The following is a 15637-nucleotide window of genomic DNA, read 5'->3' on the forward strand; positions in this document are numbered from 1 at the left end:
AAAGGGGATTAGATAGTGTAAATACACAGTCTTTTACCCAGAGCAGAGAAATCAAGATGCAAAGTACATAGGCTTAAGGTGAAGGGCGGAAGATTTAATAGGAACCCGAGGGGCACTTTTGATTTTACACAAAGGATGGTGGGTATATGGAACGAGCTGCCAGAGGAGGTAGTTGAGGCAAGTACTATCACAACATTTAAAATACATTTGGACAGGTACATGGATAGAATAGGTTTAGAGGGATATGGGCCAAACATAGGCAGGTGGGACTAATGTAGGTGAGGCATGTTGTACAGGGTGGACAAGATGGGCCTGAGGGCATGTTTCCACACCCTATGACTTTATGACTAGGGTGGTACACATTTCTGCTTGTGGGTAATAGCAGTTCAAAATTATGTTTTTATTATAGTTTGCTTTAATTTTGGGATATATAAATATTTCAACTTTAGTGGTTTATTGAAAAATGGATAAAGTGTGGGAAATTTACCTCCTCATGCAGCTGGGGCATAAGTATGAAATTGCCACTAAATTGCAGAGTTTAATAATGAATACCTAATAATTCTTTAATCACAGTTATCAGAATTGAAGATTTCATGTTCTAAAGTTCCACTGGGTGTAATTTTCCGCTGCTACTACAGTACAGTAATACTACCCAACAATGTGGAAAATTGCACAGGTATGTCCTGTTCAAAAAAGGCAAAACCATTCTATTTACTCAGAACAAAACAAAGTGCTGGAGTAACTCGGCGGGTCAGACAGTATCTGTGGAGGGAATGGATAGGTGACAAATCTTCACACTGATTGCAGTACAGGGGAGAAAGCTGGAAATAGAGGTGAGGGCAGGACAGAGCTGGACAAGTGATTGGTGTATACTTTAAGATTATGTTTTATTACTAAATAGTTACTAAAAACACAAGCTCACCTGTTTTTAAGATCACTTACAGCTATTAAAACATTTAATTATCCCGTCTTTTTTTTTAAATTAGTATGTTTAGTGCTGTATATATACAAAGTAAAAGTTGACATTTGCAAAAAAAATTGAGCAATCCAAAATGTAATTTTATTGAAAAAATTCAGATGTCATCAAATTTTTAGACATTTGTATTTTGAGAATTGCTTCATACTGCATTCAACATTAATTACTTAGTCCACTCGAAAATATTCTGCACATGTTCAATTAAGATAGAATTAGCTGATTCTGTACTTTATGAGTGACAGCAAACCCAAGAAACTACATAGTTCAGTTTTTCTCTTGCTGTTGGCAGGAGTCCCTTTGCTTTAGCTTTGTTGTAAGAATCCTATCAAACACCATATATAATCTGTACATTGCCAGACCTGCAACATTTAAATATTTAAAACATCTTCCTCACCAAAATAGAAACAATTGTCTCATTTGTTCCTGAGATCTATTAAATATTACAAGACCTTAAAAGTCACAATCTATTTCTTCCAAATTGTTTTAATATAGATAAATTCCTGCAGCACAGCAATCCAGTGCGGAGAAAGTATCATTTGTTGGCAAACATTTGTTATGTGAACCGAAGATAGACACAAAATGCAGGAGTTCTTCAGTCTGAAGAAGGGTCTCAACCCGAAATGTCACCCATTCCTTCCCTCCGGAAATGCTGCCTGTCCCGCTGAGTTCAGTTCAAAATGTCCAGCATTTTGTGTCGATTTAAACCAGCATCTGCAGTTCTTTCCTATACATGTTATGTAAACCATTCCAATTAACAGCATACTACCTCAATTTTGGTGCTTGTGCATCTGGAGTTACCTGCTGACTTTTGGTTAAAACCACTTTCTGTTATTATATATATTTAAGAACAATCTCATTGCAAACACAAATAATCCACTTTTCTTCCTCACCTCAAAAAATTGTTTAAAAAGCACTGCTTTGTTACGTTGATTTTCCTCTTAAAAGTACATTTAATTTCATTTTAAAACCAGAACATTGTAAACTCAGTGAAAAATAGACCTATTGTAAGAAAGAAGGCATCAAGAGAAAAATTAGTTTCTGTTAAGCAGTAGTAAGAAACTTTCAACCACACAAGGTTAGACTTAAAAATGCTCTGAACTCCAGATCTAGTCGCAGGAACAGAATGGCCTATATTTCTGTGTGAAAAATGCCAACAGGTAGTTGGGAATTTGCACTTGAACAAATCATGAACTGCAAGGCAGCTTTTCATTAAAAGTTTTATTAATATTAAAAAAGGTTTTGCTGATTATATCCCCAGCATTATTTGCCGATTATATCCCCAGCAAAAAAAGCATTAACAACATGCAATTTCAGACACTTATGCTTCAGAATATCCCCTGTTGAGCTTGTGCCAGAGGTGGAATAATGGATTTTGTAAATTATTTTTTCAAACATCATGTTCTAAACCCTTTTAAAACAGAGATTTTGCAACTCCATTCAGTTCAATACAGAGAGGAGTAGCTGTGAGGAAAAAAGGTACATTTTAGGTAATTTAAATAATTAAAACATTTTAATAAATTTAATTCATAACTTTCCATGCATTATTAATAATCTAGATATTATTGTTTGATTAACTTTGAACATCATTTTATTATTTTTGAATGCTTCCAAATGTCAGAGAAGTTAAACAGGCAATGTCTTTGCTTGCCCATTAAACTAGGGATGAGGCTTGGCTGGTTGTCAGTTTTTCAGCAGTGTGATCTAGGCTCAATCTAGCTCTGTCCCAGAATAGCCGATGGATCCAGAAAGACACGCACCGCAAAGGACATTGCTGTTGGATGAGGTTGGAGAAAGTTTGTTGAGGAAACTGCGGTTGGAAGAAATATTAAAATAATTGTCTAGTTAGCAAGAAGGTGGGCTGTGGTTCTGCATTTGTTAGGACATAAGCACATACATCTCAAAATTATGAGGTGCTAGTTAAACACCATCCTGTTTATAAGTCGCTGATACAAGGAACGGCAGATGATGGTTTCCCAAAATAGACTCCAGTACTGGAGTGACAGAGAATCAGGCAGCATGTGTGAAGAACATGGATAAGTGATGTTTCAGGTGTGGACACATCTTCAGACTGATTGTAGTAAGGGGAGAAAGCTGGAAGAGAGGTGGGAGTGGGACAAAGCCTGACAAGTAGGCGGAAACAGGTGAGGGCGCTTTTTGATTGGCACATGGTTAGACAAAGGCCAAAGATGAAAAGACAAAAAAAAATGCGAGATAAGGATAGAAAAAGCATGAAATGTGAAGCCTGGGGAAGGGGAAAAAGGGGTGTGCATCCAGGTGAGGCACAAGGAAGAGAGCGGAAAAGGGGGGAGGGAAGCAGTAAGTTACCCTATATTGGTACAAACTCAACCCAAATGGTATGAACATTGAATTCACCAGCTTTAGGTATACAAACCTCCCCCCTTTCTTCCTTGTGCCTCACCTGGATGGCCACCTATTTCTCCCTTTGCCCTTCCACCTGAATTCCTTCCTTTGGCTTCATATTTCTACCATCCTTACCTCTCACCTTTTGTATTCTCAGCTCTGGTAATTTTTTCAACCATCTGCCAATCAAAAAACCTCCTCACCTGTATCCACCTATCACTTGCCAGGCTTTGTCCTCTTCCAGCTGTCTCCCCCCCCCCTGCTGCAATCAGTGTGAAGAAGGGTCCCGACCCGAAACTTTGCCAAACCACGTCCAGCACTTTGCATCTGTTTATAAGTCTATTGCTTCAGTCATAGAAAACGATTGCACCAGCACTAATTATTCTCTAATATTTCATCTGAAAGGCTGTAATTCAAATGCAACATTGCACATCAAGTAATACAAATAACCTGATTCGAGGAGAGGCTAGAGGAAATGCTGGATAATTATCATGAATGGCAAGTCTGAATATTATACCTTTCCAAATCATGGTGACCCTAATTGATCAATGGAAAAATGACACAGTGCCCTCCATAATATTTGGGACAAAGACCCATCATTTATTTATTTGCCTCTGTACTCCACAATTTGAGGTATGTAATAGAAAAAATCACTTGTGGTTATCGTGCATATTGTCAGATTTTATTAAAGGCCGTTCTTATACATTTTGGTTTCACCATGTAGAAATTACAGCTGTGTTTATACATAGTCCCTCCATTTCAGGGCACTATAATGTTTGGGACACAGCAATGTGATGTAAATGAAAGTAGTCATGTTTAGTATTTTGTTGCATATCCTTTGCATGCAACAACTGCTTAAAGTTTCCGATTCATGGGCTTTGTCCCAAACATTATGAAGGGCACTGTATGTTTACATGGCAGCTGCCATAGCATCAGGCTATTTTATTTATTTAATTTACATCCATTGAAATACATTTGGAAAGTAAATAGTTTTGAAACGCCTTCTATCTATTTCTACAAGTGAGTAGCGTTTTGGGGTTTGGCCACTTATGTGACGTTACCCTTTCTTTTAGGTGACACCTTCTTTAGGTGTCAGTTCTCAGGGATCTCCAGCAGCACCCGTCATCACACTAATAAGTTTAAAAAAGCTTTTAACTAACATTTTACAAACTACAAAAATGACTGGAACAGTTGTAAGTTCAAATTTAATAACAAGCAGAGCTGAAACATACCTGAAAACATTGATAATCCATTATCATAAAGAAACTGAACTAGGCCATAATAATGATTTGGTACCATTAAAACATGTCCAGAATCTTTTTAAAAATAGTTTAAATCAATTATAAGTTCTCAACATTACAAGGGAAAATATTGCAAAGCAAAGCACTTTATGCAGAAGCAGAGATAGGTGTCTACGTGATTATGAAGTAGCAATAAGTTTCAGTGTTGTGACAGTGCAAGTTTCACTTTTGTGACAAATGCAAAATTATTTTTTATAAAATGTTTTTGTATACTACCAAATAGTTTTCACATTACAACCTACAATGAAGATTTGTAATGAAATGATCTATGGGGAAGGAGGCTGGTTTTCATGGGGAAATTAATATTCATAACCTTATGCATCTGGATCATTTGACTTTGAAAGCAACACAGCCACAAAGCTTTTAAAACTCGAAAAAACAGCATTTACTTGCATCCTCACTCATTGCAGAATTTTGTTTTGGATTACTCTCCGCGATAGAAAATGATTGGAATGGATCCGTCAATGGCAAGGAGCCTGAGGAGGTGTAGATCTTAAAAATGCTGCAATTATTTGAAGCTACTATATACAGCTGTTTGGATGGAAAAGTTCCAGTATTTTGGCCCACTGGGCCACCACAGAGGTCATTGGGCTTTTGTCTTTTAAAAAACAGCGATGCAGGACAAAACCTTTGTAAGATGTTCTATGGAGATTATACAATGGCGGCGATGCAAATTTACATGTTCCCCCTCCCACTGGAATTGTGCAATATGGTGCATACTTACACTTGAATACAATATATATGCTTTAAATTGGATTGGAGCGTTTTTGAAAGGGGGGAGGCTGTGCGATCACTGATCACTGGCCTTGGGGGTACCTGGTGAGGGAGTGGAGCAACCGAGTGGGGAGAGGGTGCGGAAGAAGGGGGTCCCCCCTCCAAGGGTAGTAACTTTTTGAAATTTGATGTATTAAAATCATGTTTTAGTGCACTGTAGAAGTATGATTTCAATGTTTTTTGTATTAAGTATTTTTTAAGAGGTAACTTTTTAAGGGGTAACTTTATCCACACAAAGGGTGATGGGTGTATGGAACAAGCTGCCAGAGGAGGTAGTTGAGGCAGGGACCATCCCAATATTTAAGAAAAAGTTAGACTGATACATGGATAGGACAGGTTTGGAGGTATGGACCAAAAGCAGGTAGCATAGCTGGGACATGTTGGCGGGTGTGGGCAAGTTGCACCGAAGGGCCTGTTTTCACACTGTATCACTCTATGACTACATTATACCTCCACCATGCATGAATGCTTCAAAATCAAGTGATCGAGTTTTATTGTCATATACTCAAGCATAGAAACATAGAAAATAGGTGCAGGAATAGGCCAGCGGCCCTTCGAGCCAGCACTGCCATTCAATATGATCATGGCTATTCATCTAAAATCAGTACCTCTTTCCTGTTTTTTCCCCATATCCCTTGATGTTGTTAGCCCCAAGAACTAAATCTAACTCTCTCTTGAAATCTTCCAGTGAATTGGCCTGCACTGCCTTCTGTGGAAGAGAATTCCACAGATTCACAACTCTCTGCGTGAAGAAAGTTTGTCCTCCATCTCAGTCCTAACTGCCCCCTCCCCCCCCCTTTATTCTTAAACTGTGACCCATGGTTCTGAACGCCCCAACATCGGGAACATTCTTTCCTGCAGTTACAGTAAGTGAAAATTTAGCAGGCAAGCAGGATGCTTTCTCCAACCACCCCCATTTGAAGTCCACTATCTTCCACCGTTTCTACCCAGTGCTTCGTACTTACTTCCAGCAATCACTGGTTGTCCTCCAGGATGCACTCTCTCCTCTCAACCCCCCTCTCTCTCTCCCCTCCATCTCTTTCCCCTCTCTCTCCCTCTCTTCTCACCACTCTCTCCCCTGTCTCCCCCTCTCACTCTCCCCTTCTCTCTCTCTTCTCTCCCCCCTACCTCTTTCCCCCTCTCTCTCTTCTCTCTCTCCATTCACCCCCCCACCCCTCTATCTCTCCCCTGTCTTTCCTCTCACCCTCCTCTCTCTCTCCCCCGTCTCCCCTCTCTCTCTCTCCACCTCCCTTTGAGAGTCTGTCCCTTCGGCACAGAGACTCTCGCGGCAGTGGCGCTTCCGACGGCCCGGGACACTCGCACTGTCCGGAGTGCTCCATGGCCGAAGCTGCAGCGAGCGACTCGCTAGCCGCGCAAATACTCGTCAGCCCTGCAAACTCACCAGCCCCGGCTCCCGGCATCTGTATCCGCCCGCTGCTTCCATCCCTCCCTCAGCCCCGGGTCTCAAATACCCGCGGACCATGCAGTTTATCCGAGTTTTGAAATGTTTGTTGATCACAGAATTTCTCACCACAGAGCGTGAGAAATTTCTGATCAGCGTGAGGGCGTGAGAGTTTGCCTGAGGGCGTGATTCTCACGCTCAAAGCGTGAGAGTTGGTAGCCCTGTCAAGAGTCATGTCCTAACAGAGTAGAGAGTTGAATTGAAGGTCAGCCATTTTTTAAGAATGGCAAAACAGGCCAAGTGGTTAAACCTATTAAATATCCAGTTACAAAGGGAAATAGCTATACGTTGGGGCCTAGCGCTACAGTGCTTGTCCAAACTTTTAGCGAAGGACCCTTTTTAAAAAGGGTTAGGTCCTCCGTCCCCAATCTAAATAATACCATACAATAATCTATATGTGTGTCATGGTTACACGTAAAAAGCATGTTCTGATAATACTTTTAAGAAAATAGGTATTTACTTACAGATCAGTGAATTGGATGTGCCTGCTTCTCATTGTGGAATCTGTTGTCAAATGGCAGCTGTGATGAGGTATTTGTTGTATTCAATATGGAGACAAAGATTTCAGGCTTTTCAATTTTTCTCCTAACTTCAAGCAACACAACTGCATCAAGGCAGTGTTAATGAACTGACGAGGTCTATGATTCGCATACTCACTTTGTTTCTCTTCCTTGCATCACAAAATCTGGGTTTGATCCTGGCACGAAGAGAGATTAAACGGTGGACATAAGGAAATTGGTGGAGAGTTTTATAATCGGTCAGCTGCTCTTTCTTGAAACTAAGCAAACAGGCCATTTATTCATTTACTCCACTACTACCCATTCTACTCACATCAACTAATGTTCCTATTTGTAGACCTTTCAGTCCAGGAATACACCTCAGCAGTAAATGTCCACTTAAAAATAAAAAAGAGAAGCAGTTGGAGCCTGAAATGTGCAAACCCACTGGCACTACATGTACAGTGGTAAGCAGATAAGTAGAATAGGATGAGTATTTGGGAATGGAGAGAAGGGCAGTACTTAACAAAGCTAGCTCTGGAAACTCTGTCTAGTCCAAGCACCCAGTTTTAAATGAACTGCTTCACATAATTAGTTTTTGATTATCAATCCCAAAGAGTTTTTGACCAGGACTGTCAGTTCGAAAACATTCAAAAATTGCATTTAGCCTGAGCACATCTCTTATCTCAAAAACATTAGAACCTCAAGGAAATCTTGACTCAATTTCTCTAACTTCACCCCATCAAAAGCTTAAACAGATGGAGTTCAGATATCCTCACAAATCATCTTTAGTGCAATAATCTTGTCAAAACAACTGATGGCAAAACTTTCTACATAAACAACACTTTTAGCTACTGTGCCCTCCATAATGTTTGGGACAACATTTGTTTATTTGCCTCTGTACTCGGCAATTTGAGATTTGTAATTTAAAAAAAATCACATGTGGTTAAAGTGCACTTTGTCAGATTTTAATAAAGCCAGTACCTTCAGCAGCCTTACATGCCCATGCCATAACACCCCCACCACCGTGTTTCACAGATGAGGTGGCATGCTTTGGATCTTGGGCAGTTCCTTCTCCATACTTTGCTCTTGCCATCACTCTGATATAAGTTAATCTTCGTCTCATCTGTCCACAAGACATTTTTCCAGAACTGTGGTTGCTCTGTTCATGAAGTCTTCTGCGGACTGCGATCATTGACAAATCCAAATCCACACCTGACTCCTGAAGAATGTTTCTGATTTGTCGGACAGGTGTTTTTTTGGGGATTTTTCTTTATTATAGAGAGAATTCTTCTGTCATCAGCTTTAGCGGTTTAAGTTTAGTTTAGAGATGCAGCAAGGAAACAGGTCCTTCGGCCCTCCGAGTCTGCACCGACCAGCGATCCCCGCCCATGAACACTGTCCTACACACACTATGGACAATTTACATACACCAAGCCAATTAACCAACATATCTGTACGTCTTTGGAGCGTGGGAGGAAACTGAAGATCTCGGAGAAAACCCACACGGTCACGGGGAGAACGTACAAACTCCATACAGACAGCACCTGTAGTCGGGATCGAACTCGGGTCTCTGGTGCTGCAAGCGCTGTAAGGCAGCAACTCTACCGCTGTGCCACCGTGGCCGCCCTATTCCTTGGCCTGCCAGTCCCTTTGCGATTAGTAAGCTCACCAGTGCTCTCTTTCTTCTTAATGATGTTCCAAACAGTTGATTTTGGTAAAACTAAAGTTTGGCTGATGTCTCTAACAGTTTTATTATTGGTTCTCAGTCTCATAATGGCTTCTTTCACTTTCATTGGCATAACTTTGGTCCTCATGTTGATAAACAGCATTAAAAGTTTCCAAAGGTGATGGAAAGACTGGAAGAAAGACTAGGTGCTGATCTCTCTTGTACCTGCATTAAGGAGGCAATTAAACACACCTGAGCAAATACAAACACCTGTGAGACCATGTGTCCCAAACATTATGGAGGGCACTGTAATTGTTTAAATAGGCAAATTATTCAATGTTATTTAACAACTGAGTGATAGGGAAGTTATCCGAGATGTCTTTACAGCACAAGGGAAATTTCCACATTGTTACTCTAACAATGTGGAAAATCAGTCATCCTCAGGATCGCCATGGGTAATGCAATGGGAAAGCCACAAGATTAGTGGTTCAGAATCTGCAGTGAAGCAATAGGGCCTCGTGCGTACCTCAATGCACTCCTAAAGATCTGATGATCTAAGCTTTAAGAATTACTTCTTTTTGGAAGGCTCTGCTGTAGCAATGTTACAAAATTTTGAAATTTTAAAAATCAAGTCTGTAATTTATCCCATCAGATAAAGCATAAAATGAAGTTTAATTTGACACCTAATTCACTTTCATATCTTCAGTATTAAAAAAGTTATGGCCATTCTCATACTCGGAAATTGGCATCTTGTTCCCAATTGCTTTTTCATTGACTTAACACAAAAGCTGTGATCGAGGACATTTAAAAGCCCATAACTTTCTTAAAATTTAAGAGAACTGAAAGAAATTTTCAGTATTTTAGATTGAAGCATTCTGAAACAAATATGAAACAATCTTACTTAGATTACTTGATATTAAAGAATATAATTAGTTAGTTACCTAATTGTAGCTAATTACAAAATTCAATTACTAGATCTAAACATCTATTCATTTCTTAAGAATAGATTAACATTTTTAAATAGCCTAAGTGTCCGAATAACATTCACACAATAATTCAGAATATAACATAATTTTTAAATCTCATTGTCATGGGTTTATAGGCCAAATGGAAGGAATTTAATATTTAATACCTATAAATTAATGGCCATTTAAATCAACTTGCCCGTGGGATTTTCTGGAACGCAACCATTTGGAATGTTGCGGTTGCAGTGATTTAGTCCCCATATCGGCAGCAAATACACTGCCGGTTCTTCGGGGGGAAAAATCACCGTTTCGCAACTTAAAATGTGAATTAAATGCATCTTAAGAAACACTTTTATACATAAAATTAAACTACTTTCTTTTACCTGTTCCCTACATAAAATCCGGCCCGTTGTCGGCGTTGACGGTTTCAGAAGCTGATTTTAAAATCACTCCGTCGATTAACTTGGCGGGAGAATTTTTTTTTAAAAACACACAGAACGGCCGTCGGAACGATTCTTTAGCAAACGCTTGCACTCCAACAAATATAATCCAGGACCAGGTCGGAAAAAAAACACGTTTTAACCCCGCCCCCCCCCCCCCTCCCCCAAACGCGCCAAAATCGCGCATACGACCAGTGGCAGAATTGCAGTGCCGCTGAAGGTAAGTATTGTAACATACCTACTCTGCTGTCAGTTCAACAAGATCTCTGGCACTCAACTACTGCAATGTCACCATGCTGGTTGAGCAACTATCCACAATGAAGATTTCTCATTCAGGAAACTTGTTTTGAAACACTTTATAAACAGTGCAAGTTACATTGGAACACAATCTCAAGAATAAGTACATTTTAATCATCATTCATTTTGAAATAGTCAAGTACAAAATATACAATAGACAAAGATAAAATTAACTGTGTAAGAAGGAACTGCAAATGCTGGTTTACACTGTAGACACAACATGCTGGAGTAACTCAGCAGGACAGGGAGCATCTCTGGATAGAAGAAATGGGTCAGTGTTACACAATTAACTGTGTATTTGAGTAACACAAAGTAACTGTTTTGGGCCAAATTAAATGCCAAGCAGCAATGATAGCTTGTGGCTTCATTCGCGGACCACATTCAATTAAGATAAGATATTCAGGTCATATTATAGTGGGAGTAAAGATCAAAACTTTATATTTCAATATGTTACATGCTTCATTCATCATGTAGAATCATCAATGGCAGCTGTGGGATTTTCCTGCTAAAAGTACATACTATCACTTTCATGAAGTGATGAAGGAAAACAGTGGTAGATTTGTTATCATTATTTTTGTAAAATTTAGCTTAAAACCAATTCCACCATTTTATGAATTATTATCAATCTTAGTTTAACTAAACCTTTAACTGTGCCTTAGTGGACACAGTACAGCCAGGATGGTTGGATGGTATGGAGTGAAACTCTGGGGAAGTAAATATTAAAATATTATTTTTAGTCTTGGGAGTGAGTATAATTCCTGTGTTTATACTGTTGACCATCAATATGCATTTAATCTCTTTAAATTTCTAGTCTGTTCCAACATTAATATGACATTTGCAATATGTGGGTAGATTGTGATTATTATTAGAAAATTGACCATTTTGGGCTCTTAACACCAGCAACGTATTCTCAAGTTAGGCAGAAGTTTTAGTGTAAAAAAAACGAAACAACAATATTCCTCGGCCCAGTTACAGATGGACATCATTCACTGACTGTATTTTTCCATTTCCCGATAAATGCTTCCATGATTTCTGGAGAAAGAGAGCATTTAGTATAGAGTTTGATGCAGTTTAAAAAATAACTAGGACTACTGTCCACTAAAAAGCCAATTAAGAACTTTCCAATTAAAGTTTGTCCTTCTTTTGCTGAAGGTTTTTCTGACATGAATACATTCTGTGTTAGTACTACCTACATTAAAAGCACCTGAATCACTATCTTGATTGCATCTTTTAAGGTTCGATTCAATTATTTAAGTATATATTTTACATGTGTATCTTACTCACATGATGATCTGATGACACATTATAAATTCAAAGCAACACATGAAGCAAATATGATTTTTGCACCCTTAGATCCTTCAGGCTATAATTTGAAATGGATTAAAAGCAAGAAAATTAAACCACTTCACAAGTTTGATTGAAGAAACAAGGAGTGAACATTCAGAGAATCAGCCATCAATGTGTACCTGTCAAATCGTTTCATTTTACCATCTTAATCATGTGCTTATGATCACACTGACACGAACATGTAACCCTGAGTACCGTTCATTGTTTTATTATTTGTTAATTATTTGGTTTCATATTTCCTCATATGACCCAATTTTTGTGTATTTTTGTGCAATGTTATATTAAAAATAATGAAATCAACATCCAATAAACATTTTGTATCAAGCAACTTTGTTAGCAGGTCATACTCACTTGATGCTGTCAGTGTGAGTCTTGTATTCCATTATGGTATTGGGTGGCAAATTTAGAACACGTCGTAATGTGTCCCGTATTCGTGCTGTTGTAGCTTGGTCACTGGCAGTTTTATTCCATATGGAGATAATATCTTCCTAATATTAAAAAGAGAATCCAGAGTGAATTCTGGTAATCTACTAATTGACAGTAGTGTCTAAATGCATGTAACCATCAGAAATATACCAACAACAATTTGCCTTTTACTATAGCAGCATTAATATAATAACTATCGGAAAGTTCCTCACAAGTAGATATAATAAGTGATGTGCAGACAAGGTGGCTTGCCCATTGGAGTTGTTCAAGTATGAAAGACGCAAAGCTGGAGATGGTAGCCATCAGAAAGTGGCTACTGGCAGATTTTACAGAATGCAACATTGATAACCTTTCTCCACATCTCTTTACATTGTCTGCATCGCCGATTCATACAATAACTGGTGTTCAATAGACGATGACCAGAATGATGTTTAAGGTCTTGCTCTCAGTTCCTCAGATGGTCAAAGGCAGTGGTGGATTTTTTCTGTAATATTTTGCTCAAGCTGCAAGTTGGCTTCCTTGCAATATGAAGTGACCAGGGTGTAATAGTGGAGGAGAGCAGGGAAGAGGGCAGGGCAGAGAGCAAGGAATAGGTGACGTTTCGGGTCGAGACCCTTCTTCTTCAGAAGAAGGGTCTTGACCAGCATCTCCAGAGAAGCTGCATGTCCTGCTGAGTTACTCCAGCATTTTGTGTCTACCATGGAGTAAGAGGATGGTGAAGAATCTTTTTCTGAGGATTCTCCATAATTACGCTCAGTTGGAGTTGAACATCATGCCCATAATGCATTTTTGACAGACAAAATTCATATTGTGACTCTGGAAGTAGTACATCAGCTATGGGACACCAAGGAGAGGTCTTGCAATGATTTTCTTCATGGCAGATTGCAGGGAGAATCCTTTATAATTAATGCAACTACGTAAAGATATTCAAGTGTGTTTTATTGTCATATGCCCCAGATAGATCAATTAAATTCTTACTTGCAGCAGAACAACAGATTTTGTAAACATCGTATACTGTAAACAATATAATAGACGAGAGAGAAGAGAAAGAAAATTTTAATTAAATCATCCCTTTAAATGATGCAATCCTTTTAAATTGTTATAATTTATAGGACCCGAGATCCACTAGCATGCTTTCAAGTTCTCTGATGAGAACATGAGATTGCACCAGAAATGCTTCTCCGCCTCGTTTTCGTACTTCAGATTTCATTTGTTCTGGAGATGTTATTAACCAGTGTTTGACTCGTTCCATGTTGGGAAGTGCCTAATTGCAGTAGTGTGCTGCGGAATTAAACCAGGCGCACTCACGTCAGAGATAAGAGTCCTGATTAAAACTTTCAAAGCTCTCCTTCCAGCAGAGCTGTCCTCTGCTCTTGACACTCAATGGGCAAGTTCTTAGGTGCAAGGACGATAGGCAGTTTAGACACCACTGGAAAATGAATGTATTGTGTGGGCATCGGTTATTGTTGGATCGGCCATACTTTTTCCATCCACCATCAGTTCAATGGAACACAAGGTTTTTATTGTTCCTCTGTCTCCAAAAGTTGCTTTCTCTACCCTCAAGCCACAATAATGCTACTAGTCTTGAGAATGCTTGGCACATATGATGAATTAGAATCCGGTTTGGTCATTCTCATCAAACCAGTCTTGGCGTTGTCAGAGACAGAAATTGAATCTCTTCAAGGGTGACAATTATAGATGATTTTTGTGCTTTCTAAATATAATGGGACAGTTCTTAGATGTGGGTCATTAGGATGGCTACGAGGCACCATTAAGTAGTTCTTTTCAAAGGGTCTTTGTGTTTTGATATTGCATTTCCTATAGCACATTTCAGTTGCCATTTAGGAGTAATGTTGATGGAGATTTGAAAAGGTAGATGAGAAGGCAGTCGTAGGCAGTAGATGAGAAGGCAGTCGCAGAAGGCAGAAGCCCAGTCGTGTTCAGTCTGTCACACATATGTCATTGTGGCCTTTTCATTGTATGATAAGGATGCCTCGGGAGATATTGCACGTGCATCTGATGGAATAGGGCAATTGTTATGAAATGGCTATTTCTAAGCATTTCATCAGTGGTACAGCACTACATATTAAATTTAGAATTTCCCTCTACTTCTCCACTAATGATACCTTTCAAGAGCTTTAAGTCTTTTACAACTTTTGCATTGAAGCTGCCAAGGAAAATCAGGTAATCTTCCTTTGGGACCTGTGTCAGGGATTGATCAAAATTGGAGTGGAATTCTACTATGATTGTTCCCAAAAGCTTGCCGACCATTAATAAATATTTGCATCGCCTTGATAACAAAAACATGAATCAATTTTACAAAGCTCTATCTTCAACATTTGTGCAGTTTGAAGGCCTTCCTTTGTTGTTTCTAGAGTTGGGGAAAAAAGCACATTGATGACCAAAATGTATTGGTTGTACAACAGAACGAATCAGGCGATCATAAAATAGCTTGGAAACAGGCACTTTGGCCCCACATCCATGCTGACTAATGGGCCTGTCCCACTTATGCAACTTTTTAGGCACTACAGGAGACTATGAGGTCGCCACAAGGTCGCCACATGTATGCCGGAGGTTGCCGCGGTGTCGCCTGCATGGTGGCGAGTGGTTCCCGCCTTCTCAGAACAAGTCGTGGCATCATTCTAGTCACCGCTAATTTTTCAACATGGGGAATTTTTACGCCATGGAGAGTAGCGAGAATTCTCGTGCCGTTGGTGCAGTGGTAGTGGGTCACCAGGAGGTCGTTGGTTGCCGTACGTTCTCGTAGGTTGTCGCCGGTGCTGACCGGTGAATTTCATTGGCTCATTGGAAAAAAAAACGTAAACAGTAGTTTTCAGAACCCAGGATAACCGACAATGTTAATGCCCGCCAAGCTTCACAGCCGTGTATCTCTGGCTTCTTAAAAGTTGTCTCCACTCCTTCTTCCCACCCCGTCTCCCCCTTCTCCCGCCCCCTCTTTTAAAGGACTAGAGTGACCCTTCCCATACACTGTGCTTTCACCGTCTTAAGTACAGCGCCAACCTTCCTGTTCATCGTGGTGTGTGTCTGTATCACATTGGCTTTGCACCGTGTGAATTTCACTCAGACAGTGCTCCCCCCGCTTGCCCTGTCCCCCGCCTCCA

General features: G+C 39.6%; 1 protein-coding gene across 7 annotated transcripts in view; it reads right to left on the minus strand.

The window, feature by feature from the left end:
* Nucleotides 1-15637, minus strand: part of eif4e2 (eukaryotic translation initiation factor 4E family member 2) — a 51488-nt gene that overhangs the window by 18219 nt on the left and 17632 nt on the right. For 3 of the 7 annotated variants that reach the window (XM_033032132.1, XM_033032131.1, XM_033032134.1), the window contains exon 6: nucleotides 12441-12577. In XM_033032132.1, coding sequence (XP_032888023.1) covers nucleotides 12441-12577 — 137 coding nt within the window. Of the gene's footprint in view, nucleotides 1-922; nucleotides 998-1304; nucleotides 2784-7338; nucleotides 7396-7531; nucleotides 7572-10786; nucleotides 11775-12440; nucleotides 12578-15637 lie in introns of those variants that run through there. The other 4 variants (XR_004413842.1, XM_033032133.1, XM_033032130.1 and 1 more) reach the window with 3 other exon arrangements.

The sequence above is a fragment of the Amblyraja radiata genome, chromosome 13 (assembly GCF_010909765.2).
Source record: "Amblyraja radiata isolate CabotCenter1 chromosome 13, sAmbRad1.1.pri, whole genome shotgun sequence".
Classification (NCBI taxonomy): domain Eukaryota; kingdom Metazoa; phylum Chordata; class Chondrichthyes; order Rajiformes; family Rajidae; genus Amblyraja; species Amblyraja radiata.